Here is a 14,673-nt window from a genome sequence, read left to right on the forward strand (position 1 = left end):
ATTTTGATTTGTTGAAGTTATGATCTACTGGTTCTTTGCTTTGGAAGCATTTATTAATCCTTTGGAAATCATTTCAGTACCGGAACTGAACTGCTTATGAGTTTTTTCTAAATGTTAGCTTGAACAATGTTCATAGCATCACTTTTAAATAAGTTTTTTAACTCAAATTTCATTAAATTATGTATTTAGTCTTTAGCAATTGTAGGTTCTTTTGTAGCAGTTACTCAGTGGCCTACCCTAAATAACTTGTGGTAAGCTCCAGATATACTAGAAGTCAATGTCTGAACTTAGTTTCATTTTAAAACTCCCTTACATTAACTGCTTGTGTTAGATCCTATCTTTCTTTCTAAAATTACCCTCCTATCTTCTGTTTCACCTGAACTTAATTACAGAAGGGGAGGGTGTCTTCAGAAGACTGGATTAAAAGATATGAAAATATATATAGTTAAAAAAAGATGGGTAGGTATGGATAGTGTTAAATGTCTGTGCTGTTAAAAGCACAGCACACTAGAACTCTAAAAAATTGCTTTTTCACATTAGTTTTCTGGCTAACCCTTGAAGCAGATTTATAAGTTCTGTACAAGTCTGAGATTTGTACAAGAGTAGAATATTTATTTTGAAATAGTATTCAGTGTGTAATATCAAATTCTATGTGTAGTTCTATTCAAGAGAAGAAACAATATTTTTTCCTTTCATTTTTAGTTAAACCCCTCAAAATTAGAAAAAAATGAAGATGTAAACACTAATTTGGCACATCTACTCAGTATACTTTCAGAATTGGTGGAGAAAATATTCATGGCTGCAGAGATACTGCCTCCGTAAGTTTGCACTATTCTGTTCAAATTTGTACTTGAAAATTGCTGTTTGTGTGATTTACATTGCACCATAAAATGGTGTTCTTATTTGTTTATCTTATGCTAATCAGTCCTAAGACTAATTTCTTTAGGGATGTTATATGTACAGAGAAAAAAAATAACACTTGAATGAATTGTGCTTTTTGCACATGTGGTGGGTTGACCTTGGTGGGATGCTAGGTGCCCACCAAGCCACTCTACAGCTCCCCCTCCTCAGCTGGACAGGGGAGAGAAAATATAACAAAAGGCTTGTGGGTTGAGATAAGGACAGGGGGAGATCACTCACCAATTACTGTCACAGGCAAAACAGACTTGACTCGAGGAAATTAAATTATTTTTATTGCCAATCAAAATCAGAGTAGAATAATGGGAAAGAAAACCAAATCTTAAAACACCTTCCCACCACCACTCCCTTCTTCCCAGGCTCAAATTCACTCCTGATTTTCTCTACCTCCTCCCCCCTCAAGCGGCGCAGGGAGATGAGGAATGGGGATTGCGGTCAGTTCATCACACGTTGTCTCTGCCACTCTTTCCTCCTTGCACTGTTTTCCTGCTCCAGAGTGGGGAGACAGTCCTCCATGAAGTTCTCCAACATGGGTCCTTCCCACAGGCTGCAGTTCTTCACTAACTGCTCCAGCGTGGGTCCCCCATGGGGTCACAAGTCCTGCCAGCAAACCTGCTCCAGTGTGAGCTCCTCTCTCCATGGGTCCACAGGTCCTACCAGGAGCCTGCTCCAGCAGAGACTCTCCACGGGTTCACAGCCTCCTTTGGACGCACCTACCTGCTCTGGCGTGGGGTCCTCCATGGGCTGCAGGTGGATATCTGTTCCACCTTTAACCTCCATGGGCTGCAGGGGGACAGCCTGCATCACCATGGTCTTTACCATGGGCTGCAGGGGAATCTCTGCTTCAGCGCCTGGAGCACCTCCTCCCTGTCCTTCTTCACTGACCTTGGTGTCTGCAGGGTTGTTTCTCTCGCATATTCTCACTCCTCTCTTCCAGCTGCTCTTCCACAGCAGTTTTTTCCCCTTCTTAAATACATTATCACAGAGGTGCTACCGCCGTCACTGATTGGTTCAGCCTTGGCTAGTGGTGGGTTCGTCTTGGAGCCGGCTGGAACTGGCTCTATCGGACATAGGGGAAGCTTCTCTCAACTTCTTACAGAAACTACCCCTGTAGCCCCCCCACTACCAAAACCTTGCCATGCAAACCCAGTACAGAACTAAAGCTTTTGGCTATCACACGTGCTTTTCTTTGAGGCAGAAGCTACTAGATCCAAGGGGTCAGAGAAAGAAGAAAAAAATTAAAATATCAATATATTATCTCCACAAAGAGGTAGAGGACAGTACTAGGTATCAGGCAACTGTATATATTTAAGTTCGTTACAAATTCTTTCCAGTCCTCCTACTCTGAAAAAGAGATGAAATTATTGACAGCATTAAAAATACAGACGGGTGGTATTAGAATGACACCCTGCTGTGATAACTTCTCTTTATCAGGGAAATGCACAAGTTATTTTTTTCCTTTTTTTAAAAAAGCTAAAATAACTTTTTCAGACTGAAACCACGGAATAAGAAGTGCATAGCACTAAGTTTTCTTTCGCTATTTTATCATTAGCTTTTAACATAAACAAAATGCTGAATTTTGTGTTGTGTACTGGGTCTGGCTGGGATGGAGTTAATTTTCTTCATAGTAGCTGGTATGGTGCTGTGTTTTGGATTTGTGACTAAAACAGGGTAAATTACACCAGTATTTTTGGCTACTGCTGAGCAGTATTTGCAGAGTGTGGAGGTTTCCTTTTTTTTTTTGTCCTCCTTTTTGTTACTCAGCTGCTGCCTGCTGGTGTCCGTCCCATCCCGTCCCGTGTGGTGTGTTGTGTCGTGTCCCGCCCCGCCGCTGCCCCCCCCCCCCCAAAAAAAAAAAAAAGTAGACTGTGGGTGCATAAGTGGTTGGGAGGGCACGCAACCAGGACAGCTTGACCCCAACTGACCAAAGGGATATTCCATACCATATGATGTCATGCTGAGCAATAAAAGCTGGGGAAAAGGAGGAGGAAGGGGGGTGTTCAGGGTTATGGCATTTGTCTTCCCAAGTAACTGTTATGCATGATGAGCCCCAGTTTTCCAGGAAGCGGCTGGACACCTGCCTGCCAATGGAAAGTAGTGAATGAATTCCAATGCTTTGCTTGTTGCATGTGCAGCTTCACTTCACCTATTGTCTTTATGTCAGCCCACGAGTTTTTCTTGCTTTTGCCCTTCTGGATCTTTCCCCTATCCTGCTGAGGGGGAGTGAGCAAATGACTGGGTGGGGGCTTAGCAGCTGGCCGGGGTCAACCACCACAGTCCTTTCTGGTGCCCAATGTGAAGCTTGAGAGGTTCTAGATGATGACAGATTTGGTCTGAGTGTGCTAGAGTGTGCTAGACTACATTTATAGTTGTTATAGCTGTTTAGTTGTTACTTGGCAAGTTGTTACTTGCTCTTGCTGGTCACAATGTTGACTTGTTTGTTATCAATACTGGTTTATTTGTTCCATCATCTGCTCCATGGCATGGTCCATCTCTTGCTCTACCTCAAACTCTAGAGCTCGTTAATGGCTGCTTTTGGCTTTTGCAGTTTGCTGTGCTGTTTATCACTTTGTTGTGTTTTGCCTGGGAGACCTATGGTAAAAGCACTGGCCTTGACCCTAATCTGGTGTTTGTGCTATGCATTGCTGTTGTCCCAGTACTCTGGGAACCAACTCTCAGAGACAATTAACAATTACACCTTTTTCGTCGTCTTCTCCGGGAAACATTTTGTGGGGGAAATGAAGAATGGCAGCTCCTCTTTCTTCTCCTCAGGGGTAGATGTTTCCTGCCTTGCTACAATGGCTCTTCAGTTTCTGGAATATCCTTGTGTAACCAGAATGCTTATATTGGTATGTGTTGTGAATCTAATTCCAGCTTTTCAAAAGGGTAACCGACTAATGCCACACAGGGATGTGCCCTGAGGCACATGAGTCATGGGTGGCAAAGTATGGGGGAGAACTTGGGCAGGTACCTAGAGCGTTCCCCACCCCCCACCTCCAATGGTGTGGGACTTGAAACCTGAACAGGCGTGGAGTGGTACTGAAGTGACAGAACACTTGAAGAAATGATGCCTTGTCTATATTAGAGGCACAACTTCTAGCATTGTGCTGGGGCCTGCTCTACCCCTACTGAGCCTCTGAGGGCTCAAGAGGGTTTCTGGATCTGAGGACATAGAAACAGACACTGTAGCTAAGCCAGAGACCGAACCCTCAACTATAACAGTCATTCCTATAGTCAAGAAGAAACAGTGGAAGTAGAGGTCCACAAATTTAGTAAGGGAGGAAGAAACTCCTCCTGAGGGGAGAGCAGGAGGAAGAATCAGAAGGGGCAGCCTGTTCTGCAACAGAGCAGCCACAAGAACAGGAGAAGGAAGTGATGTGCCTCAAGGGTCCATACTGGGACCAGTACTATTTAATATCTTCATCAATGACATAGTGGGATCGAGTGCACCCTCAGCAAGTTTGCAGATGGCACCAAGCTGAGTGGTGCAGTTGACACACCAGAAGGATGGGATCTCATCCAAAGAGACCTGGACAAGCTGGAGGGGTGGGCCCATGTGAACCTCATGAGGTTCAACAGGGCCAAGTGCAAGGTCCTGCACCTGGGTTGGGGCAACCCCCAATATCAGTACAGGCTGGTGGATGAAGAGATTGAGAGCAGCCCTGCAGAGAAGGACTTGAGGGCACTGGGGGATGAAAAGCTGGACATGAGCCAACAATGTTTGCTCGCAGCCCAGAAGGCCAACCATATCCTGGGCTGCATCAAAAGAAGCGTGGCCAGCAGGTCGAGGGAGGTGATTCTGCCCCTCTACTCTGCTCTGGTGAGACCCCACCTGGAGTACTGTGTCCAGCTCTGGAGCCCTCAACACAAGAAGGATATATGGAACTGTTGGAGTGGGTCCAGAGGAGGGCCGCAAAAATGATCCAAGGACTGGAGCACCTCTCCTATGAGGACAGGCTGAGAGAGTTGGGGTTGTTCAGCCTGGAGAAGAGAAGGCTGTGGGGAGACCTTATTGTGGCCTTTCAGTACTTAAAGGGGGACTATAGGAAGGATGGGGATGAACTCTTTAGCAAGGCCTATTGTAACAGGACAAGGGGTAATGGTTTTAAACTAAAGGAGGGTAGATTTAGACTGGATATAAGGAAGAAATTTTTTACTATGAGGGTGGTGAAACACTGGAACAGGTTGCCCAGAGAGGTGGCAGATGCCGTATCCCGAGAGACATTCAAGGTCGAGTTGGACTGGGCTCTGAGGAACCTGATCTAGTTGAAGATGTCCCTGCTCACTGCAGGACGGTTGGACTAGATGACCTCTAAAGGCCCCTTCCAACCCAAACCATTCTGTGAAGAGGCTGAAATTATAAACGAGTCAGAAATCACCCAGTCCCTTGAGCAAGCTGTGAGATATGTGGAAAGATTATGGCTACCAGCCAGATGAGCAAATTATCACCTGGTTGCTCCAATGCTGGGATATTGGGGCCAACAGTCAGGAATTAGAAGGTAGGGAAGATTGGCAGCTGGCATCCATAACAAGGGACCATGGAATCAACAAAGGGACTGAAAGAGGGGCAACAATCCACAGCCTCTGGAAGTGGCTTCTGTTGAGCGTAAAGACAAAATACCCTCTCAGGGAAGGTCTTGTAAACTGCCAAAGCAAGTGGGCCATGACTGAGGAAGGTATTCAGTATCTGAGGGAATTAGTGGTGCTGGAGGTGACCTACAGCAACATGGACAATAACCAGGCCTCCAAAGATCCAGATGAAGTGCAGTACTTGCAGTCCATGTGGCAGAAGTTTGTATGGAACACTGACATTGTATGCCAGCACCCTGGTGATAATGTACTGGACAGACATCAAGGCACCAACTGTGGAAAGACTGGCCTGCCAGCTCTGGTGCTCTGAAGAGAGTCTCTCTTCCTCCCTGACCCTACAGTCGTGTGTCTCAGCTGCGGAGAAACTGTACCAACAGTTCCAGCAACTTGAAGAGAATACCTCTTTCTTCTTACCCCTACAGCCTGGTGTCTCAGCTATCAAAAGTGCCATATGAAATCAGCCTTTCTCTGCTCAAGGGAAAGGGAACTGTGGGCACATGCCATGTGCTAACCTGTGGTTCTAGTTCTGCAACCACAGGGAAGACATGGGGAAGTGGGGCACTGCACCTACCTCAAACCTAGAAGACCACATACATGAATTCCAAGGAAAAACAGCAGCCGAAAAGGCTCCATCCAGAGAAGATTACTATTCCAGTTGCTGTTGAGCAATCCCTCTGTCGTGGTTCAGCCTCAGTCAGCAACTAGACACTACGCAGCCGCTCGCTCATTCGCCCCTCACCCCTGTGCGATGGGGAGGAGAATCAGAAGAGCAAAAGAACATGTGGGTTGAGATAAGCACAGTTTAAAAATTACAATAAAAATAATAATTATAATAATAATGATTATTATAATAATGACAATAATGACAATATAATAAAATGAAAAAGGAAAAAAACCTGAAACACACACAATACAACCGCTCACCACCCACTGACCAATGCTGCCCCTCCCCGAGCTGCGACTGCTTCCCCTGTTCCCCGGCCAGCCCCTCCCAGTTAACATACTGGGCATGACGTTACATGATATGGAATATCCCTTTGGCCAGTTTGAATCCACTCTCTTAGCTGTGCCCCCTCCCCTCCCAGCTTCTTGTGCACCTGGCAGAGCATGGGAAGCTAGAAATGTCCTTGACTACTATAAGCACTACCTATCAACAACCAAAACACCTGTGTGTTATCTCAACATTGTTTTCATACTAAGTCCAAAGCACAGCACTATGCCAGCTGCAGTGAAGAAAATGAACTCTATCCCAGCTAAAACCATGACAGTATCCACCCCTTATTCCATATCATTTACACCATGCTCAGGTCCCATACTATCCAATATAATTTCAATAACCACTACCCGCCTTCTGATCCTTTAACAGAATATACAGATTTCATTTATCATTCCCCTAGTCTATGGACCACCCCTGTAAAATGTCCGTGAAATGTCCATTGAGTTCATTTAGTCCATGACTTTCGGTTCCAACTATTGTACGATTCTTTCAGAGAGGTGCTGTGTGTGGTGTTGGATTGTTGCATGCTGAAGTCAGTCCTCATTCCATCACTGCTGCACTGTTAGTCCTTGTTCTCTCACTGCTCCACTTTGCTTCGTTCAATAGAAAGTCCATTTCTTTTATTAATTTGGGAGATTCCCAGCATGATACCATTGATATGCCATATAGCAACCATAGTAGTGATGACATACAATATTATATAACAATTAACAGCATATTATTCAGTTCATTGGCTGTTTTCCCCCAAAATCAAATCCCCTTGAGGTACACACCGGACTCCTCCATCCTCCCACATCACCCACCAAGTGTACCCAGGTCCTTGAGCAAACGCAATCAAATGAATGGGTTTGCCTTTTCCTGAGGCAGGAAGAACCCAGACAGTTTTCCCCAACATATTTTTTATGTGCACTACAGGGACTCTATCCCCTTCCACAGTACATAAGGGTTCTGACTGGGCAGGGCCAGCTCGCTTGGCAGATCCCTTAGTGGTGACTAACCAGGTGCCTATTGCTAAATGTGTATCCCAGTGTTTAAATATTCCACCCACCATTGCTCTCAGTGTAGTTTTTAATAGTCCATTGTATCGTTTTACTTTCCCAGAGGCTGGTGCATGATAGGGGAGGGATGTGATACACCCACTCAATGCCGTGCTCTTTGGCCCAGCTGTCTATGAGGTTATTTCGGAAATGAGTCCCATTGTCTGACTCAATTCTCTCTGGGGTGCCATGTCGCCACAGCACTTGTTTTTCGAGACCCAGGATAGTGTTCCCGGCAGTGGCATGGGGCACGGGATATGTTTCCAGCCAGTGGTTGCATCCACCATTGTAAGCACACGGCGCTTGCCTTGGCGGGTTGGTGGGAGTGTGATATATATAATCAATTTGCCAGGCCTCCCCATATTTATACTACAACCATCATCCCCCATACCACAGAGGCTTTACCCGCTTTGCGTGCTTGATTGCAGCGCATGTGTCACATTCATGGGTAACCTGCACAATAGCGTCCATGGTCAAGTCCGCCCCTCGATCACGAGCCCACCTGTATGTTGCATCTCTCCCTTGATGGCCTGAGGTGTCATGGGCCCACCGAGCTAGAAATAGTTCATCCTTATGTTGCCAGTCCAGATCCACCTCAGCCACTTCAATCTTGGCAGCCTGCTCTACCTGCTGGTTGTTCCAATGTTCTTCAGTGGCCCGACTCCTGGGGATGTGAGCATCCACATGATGTACCTTTACAACAAGATTCTCTACCTGGGCAGCAATATCTTGCCACAATGTGACAGCCCAGATGGGTTTGCCTCTGCGCTGCCAGTTGCTCTGCTTCCACTGCTGTAACCACCCCCACAGGGCATTTGCCACCGTCCAGGAGTCAGTATAGAGATAGAGCACTGGCAACTTTTCCCATTCAGCAATGTCTAAGGCCAGCTGGATGGCCCTTACCTCTGCAAACTGGCTCAATTCACCTTCTCCTTCAGCAGTTTCTGCAACTTGTCATATAGGACTCCATACAGCAGCCTTCCATCTCCGGTGCTTCCCCACAAGACTACAGGACCCACCAGTGAAGAAGGCATATTGCTTCTCATTTTCTGGCAGTTTGTTATACAGTGAGGCTTCTTCAGCACATGTCACCTCCTTCTCTGGTGATAATCCAAAATCTTTGCCTTCTGGCCAGTCCATAATCACTTCCAAGATTCCTGGGCGACTGGGGTTTCCTACTCGAGCCCGCTGGGTGATCAGTGCAACCCATTTACTCCATGTAGCATCAGTTGCATGGTGTGTAGAGGGGACGTTTCCTTTGAACATCCAGCCCAGCACCAGCAGTTGGGGTGCCAGGGGCAGCTGTGCTTCAGTATCAACCACTTCTGAAGCAGCTCAGACCCCTTCATATGCTGCCAATATCTCTTTTTCAGTTGGAGTATAGCAGGCTTCGGACCCTCTGTATCCCCGACTTCAAAACCCTAGGGGTCAACCTCAGGTATCCCCATGTGCTTTCTGCCAGAGGCTCCAGGTAGGACCACTCTCCCTAGCTGCGGTGTAGAGCACAATTTTAGTAAATCTTGTCCTGCGCAGACTGCCCCAAGGGCTACTGCATGAACTACCTCCTGTTTAATCTGTTCAAAGGCTTGTCGTTGCTCAGGGCCCCATTTGAAATCATTCTTTTTCTGGGTCACTTGATAGAGAGGGCTTACGATCAGACTGTAGTGTGGAATATGCATTCTCCAAAAACCCATATGCCCAAGAAAGCTTGTGTTTACTTTTTGCTAGTTGGTGGGGACATGGCTGCTATTTTGTTGATCACATCCATTGGAATCTGACGATGACCATCTTGCCATTTGATTCCTAAGAAGTGGATCTCTTGTGCGGGTCCCTTCACCTTACTTTGTTTTATGGCAAAACCAGCTTTCAGAAGGATTTGGACTATTTTCTCTCCTTTCTCAAAAACTTCTTCCACTGTGTTACCCCACACAATGATGTCATCAGTGTATTGTAGGTGTTCGGGAGCTCCACCTTGTTCCAAAGCATTATTGATCAGTCCATGGCAAATGATAGGGCTGTGTTTCCACCCCTGGGGCAGTCTATTCCAGGTGTACTGGACGCCCCTTCAAGTGAAAGCAAACTGTGGCCTGCAGTCTGCTGCCAGAGGGATGGAGAAGAATGCATTAGCAATATCAATTGTGGCATACCACTTGGCTGCCTTTGACTCCAGTTCGTATTGAAGTTCTAGCATGTCTGGCACAGCAGCACTCAATAGCGGAGTGACTTCATTCAAGCCACGATAGTCTACTGTTAGCCTCCACTCTCCATTAGATTTCTACACTGGCCATATGGGACTGTTAAAGGGTGAGTGGGTCTTACTGATGACTCCTTGGTTCCTCAGTTGGTGATTGAGCTCACGGATGGGAATCAGAGAGTTTCTGTTGGTGCGATATTGCCGCCAGTGCACTGTTGTGGTTGCGATCGGCACCTGTTCTTCGACCTTCAGCAACCCCACAACAGAAGGGTCCTTCGAGAGGCCAGGCAAGGTAGACAGCTGTTTAATTTCCTCCGTCTCCAAGGCAGCTACTCCAAAAGCCCACCTGTACCCTTTTGGGTCCTTGAAATACCCTCTCCTGAGGTAGTCTATGCCAAGGATGCACGGAGCCTCTGGGCCAGTCACAGTGGGGTGTTTGCCACTCATTCCCAGTGAGGCTCACTTCGGCCTCCAATACAGTTAGCTCTTGGGATCCCCCTGTCACTCCAGCAATGCTAATGGGTTCTGCCCCTATATAGTTTGATGGCATTAAGGTGCCCTGTGCGCCGGAGTCCACTAAAGCTTTATACCTCTGTGGGTCCTATGTGCCAGGCCATCGTATCCACACAGTCCAGTAAACCTGGTTATCCCTTTCCTCCACCTGGCTGGAGGCAGTGCCCCTCTAGTCCTGATCATAGTATTGGTCACTTACTTCCTGTAAACACGAATCACAAGTGTCTCTATTAAGATCATGAGGAAAATCAGCACTTCTGCTCCTCTGTCTGGAGACTTGCTTACGGGAAACTGGAGCAGCAGCTCTCCTGGAGATACTCCCCTGAGTGATTGTTCTCCCTTGCAGCTCACGTACCCGTGCCTCTAAGGCTGAGGTAGGTTTTCCATCCCACCTCATCATGTCCTCTCCATGGTCACGCAGGTAAAACCATAGGGTGCCCCGTTGTGTGTATCCCTTCTCTTGAGCCAGGGGACGCTTACTCCTAATGGCTGAGATACTGGTCCGTACTGGTGGGGAGTAGGACATATCTTTTTTGAATTGCTGGACCTCCCGGGACAGTTTCTCAACAGCAGAGACAAACGAGGAAGAGAGATTTACTTCATGTTCCCAGAGTTTGTCAACTCAGCCACCGTTGGTGTCTCGTCGTCTTTCCAGGACATTACTGCGAATGAGTTTGCATATGAGGATGGTGCACTCCGTACAAACTTCCGCCACATGGGTTGTGTGCACTCGGCTTCATCTGGCTCTTTGGAGGACCGTTGATCGTCCAGGTCACCATAAATCACCTCAAGCACAGCTAGTTCCCTTAGATGCTGAATGCCTTTCTCCATGGTCATCCGTTTTCCTAGGCGAAATACAATATCTTCTTTGAAGGGATACCTCTCTTTCACTACAGACAGGAGCTGCCTCCAGAGGCTGAGGGCTTGTGTTCTTTTTCCAATTGCTTTATCAATGCCCCCTTCCCTAGAGAGGGATCCCAGTTGTTTGGCTTCCTTCCCCTCTAATTCCAGACTACTGATCCCATTATCCCAGCATCAGAGCAGCCAGGTGATCATGTGCTTACCTGAACGACAGCCAAAATCTTTTTGTATATTCCGCAGCTCACTCAAGGATAGGGATCAGGTAGTTTCCATTCCTTGTACACATTCTTCCTCCTCCTCTTCTTGTGATGGCCCTGCTTCTTCGTCATCTCTTTCTAAATGAGTTGACTTTCTCTTCCAATATTACTTCCTGTGTATAGGAGCGAGTGATACTGGCACGGGTTGGTCCTCTGATTCAGCTGCAACGCTTGTCACTGGGGTTGGAGTAGCTGCAGTGTCTGTCATGGGGGTCTGAGTGGCCGCAGTGCTTGTTGCTTTCCTTGTCTTTGTCTTTTTAGATCCAGAGACCTTCTCTTCCCCTTGGGGGTACTGAATAGTGTTAAATAGGGCTCGATAGGCATGAGCCAGGCCCCAGCACATTGCAGTGATTTGTATCTCCCTGGAATTGCCAGGGTGACAACATACTTCCTCCATATATTCTACTAATTTTTCAGGATTCTGCACTTGTTCAGGGGTGAAGTCCCACAACACTGGGGGTGCCCACCGTCTTAGGCATTTGCCCATACTATCTCACGTACCCTGCGACCCATAGCTATCGAGCCTTGGGGCAGACCTCTGGATTATATTCTTAACTTGCTTACTAACCTTAGACAGATCTGATACCACCTGCCAAAGCAATATCATCAGATGTATCTTAACTACCCAAGGATGTTCAAGATACTGAAAAGGTGTTGTAATGAAGCAGGAGACATTTTAGAAGATGGTAGCTAAGGTGCCATTCTGTATTTCCTCCATAAAAAATCTCTCAGAGGAGGAAGTATAATTGGTAATTGTCTCCATCAGGTGGTAGCTGAAGTACAGTAATGGCTTCCATGCAAGACCTAAATAACTAGGAATGCTCAAGGCCAGTGTTTTAATAACAAATCTCCTAGGCAAAACGTCTCTAATCACTGCAGAGCACAGCAAAGTACACAAACCAGCAGCTATTTTTAATGTCTACTTTACAATCAGAATGATATAGACTGGACAAACTAATATTGAGAACAGATGAATCAGTGCTGTGACCAGCAACTGTTATTATCTCAAACCCTTCGTGCCCCACATTGGGCGCCAAAATGGACTGTCGTGGTTCAGCCTCAGTCAGCAACTAAACACCATGCAGCCACTCACTCACTCCCCCCACCCCTGTGGGATGGGGAGGAGAATCAGAAGAGCAAAAGAACTTGTGGGTTGAGATAAGCACAGATTAATCGTTACAATAAAAATAATTATAATAATAATGATTATAATAATGACAATAATGATAATATAATAAAATGGAAAAGGAAAAAAAAACAGAAACACAAACGATACAGCCGCTCACCACCTGCCAACCGATGCTGCCCCTCCCCAAGCCGCGATTGCCTCCCTCTCCCCTGGCTAGCCCCTCTGTCGTGGTTTAGCCCCAGTCAGCAACCAAGCACCACGCAGCCGCTCACTCACTCCCCCCTGGTGGGACAGGGGAGAGAATCAGAAGAGTAAAAGTGAGGTAACTCATGGTTTGAGATAAAGACAGTTTAATAGGTAAAGCAGAAACTGCGCGCGGAAGCAAAGCAAAACAAAGAATTCATTCACCACTTCCCATGGGCAGGCAGGTGCTCAGCCGTCTCCAGGAAAGCAGGGCTCCATCACGCATAACGGTTACTTGGGAAGACAAACGCCATTACTCCAAATGTCCCACCTTCCTTCTTCTTCCCCAGCTTTATATACTAGGCATGATGTCATATGGTATGGAATATCCCATTGGTCAGTTTGGGTCAGCTGTCCCAGCTGTGTCCCCTCCCAGCTTCTTGTGCACCCGGCAGAGCACGGGGAGCTGAAAAAGTCCTTGACCAGTGTAACTGCTACTTAGCAACAACTAAAACATCTCCACATTATCACCGCTGTTTCCAGCAAAAATCCAAAACATAGTCCCATACTAGCTACTACGAAGAAATTTAACTCTATCCCAGCTGAAACCAGGACACCCTCCCAGTTAACATACTGGGCATGATGTTACATGATATGGAATATCCCTTTGGTCAGTTTGAATCCACTCTCTTAGCTGTGCCCTCCTCCCATCCTGGCTTCTTGTGCACCCAGTGGGAAGCTAGAGAAGTCCTTGACTAGTACAAGCACTACCCAGCAACAACCAAAACATTGGGGTGTTATCAACATTGTTTTCACACTAAATCCAAAGCACAGCACTATGCCAGCTTCAGTGAAGAAAATTAAGTCTATCCCAGCTAAAACCATGACACCCTCAGACACAGTAGAAGGGCTGATCCTAATGAAGGGAATTATGGGTTGCAATTACAGGAGCTGAGTAATAAATGCTCCAACCAGGAAGAGAGAGATCCTACCTCTGGCCAGGCAGAGGAAAGGGACACCCAGGTTTATTGGACTTTGTGGAATTGATGGCCTGGCACATTACAGCCATGGGAGTATAAGGCTTTGGTGGATATGGGTGCACAGTGTACCCTAATGCCATCAGAATATTGGGGCATGGAACCCATCTCTATTTCTGGAGTGGCAAGGGGATCCCAACAGTTGTCTGTGTTAGAGGCTGTGGTGAGCCTAACAGTGGACAAGTGGCAGAAGCACTCTATTGTGACTGGTCTGGAGCCTCCATGTGTCCTTGGTATAGACTGTTTCAGGAGAGTGTACATCAAGAACCAAAAAGGGTACTGGTGGGCCTTTGGTGTAGCTGCTGTGGATGCGGAGAAGGTCAAACAGCTGTCTGCCTTACCCAGCCTCTTGCAGGACCCTTCTGATGTGGCATTGCTGTGTGTTGAAGAGCAGCAGGTGCTGACTGCTACCATGACATTGAAGCAGTGGCAGTATCGTACCAAGCAAGACTCTCTGGTTCCCATCCATGAGGTGATTCACTGATTGGAGAGCCAAGGAGTGATCAGCAAGACTCAGTCACCCTTGAATAGTTCCATGTGGCCTGCTGTGCTGGTTTGGGCTGAGAAGGGGTTAATTCTCTTCACTGTGGTGCCTGTGGTGGTTGGGGACCTTCCCAGCTTCCCGCGCGTCAGCGGGAGGCTGGGAGGGGCGGGGACATGGCCGGGGCGGCTGACCCCGACTGGCCAATGGGATGTTCATTCCATATCATGTGACATCATGACCAGTATATTAAGGGGGGCAGTTGCAGCTTGGGGAGGTGCGGCATTGGGTGGTGAGTGGCTGTGTCACGTGCGGTTTGTTTTGGTGGTTCATTCCCCTCCCCCCTCCTTCTCCCCCCTGGGTTTCACGCCTCTCGTTGTTTTCCTTTCCATTGCATTTTTGTTGTTGGTTTTTTAATTTTAATTATTAAACTGTTCTTATCCCAACCCACGAGTGTTACCCTTCTGATTCTCTCC

At 47.0% G+C, this 14,673-nt stretch overlaps 1 protein-coding gene and 1 long non-coding RNA gene across 4 annotated transcripts in view; one reads left to right on the forward strand and one right to left on the reverse strand.

Moving 5' to 3' along the window:
- Window positions 1–14,673, forward strand: part of LOC142049261 (ras GTPase-activating protein 1-like) — a 132,659-nt gene that overhangs the window by 95,684 nt on the left and 22,302 nt on the right. For both annotated transcript variants that reach the window (XM_075076768.1, XM_075076769.1), the window contains exon 19: window positions 703–818. In XM_075076768.1, the coding sequence (XP_074932869.1) occupies window positions 703–818 (116 nt within the window). The remainder of the gene's footprint in view (window positions 1–702; window positions 819–14,673) is intronic.
- Window positions 1–14,673, reverse strand: part of LOC142049262 (uncharacterized) — a 363,337-nt gene that overhangs the window by 91,209 nt on the left and 257,455 nt on the right. The window lies entirely within an intron of this gene.

This window comes from Phalacrocorax aristotelis, chromosome W, assembly GCF_949628215.1.
Source record: "Phalacrocorax aristotelis chromosome W, bGulAri2.1, whole genome shotgun sequence".
In the NCBI taxonomy this organism is placed as follows: Eukaryota; Metazoa; Chordata; class Aves; order Suliformes; family Phalacrocoracidae; genus Phalacrocorax; species Phalacrocorax aristotelis.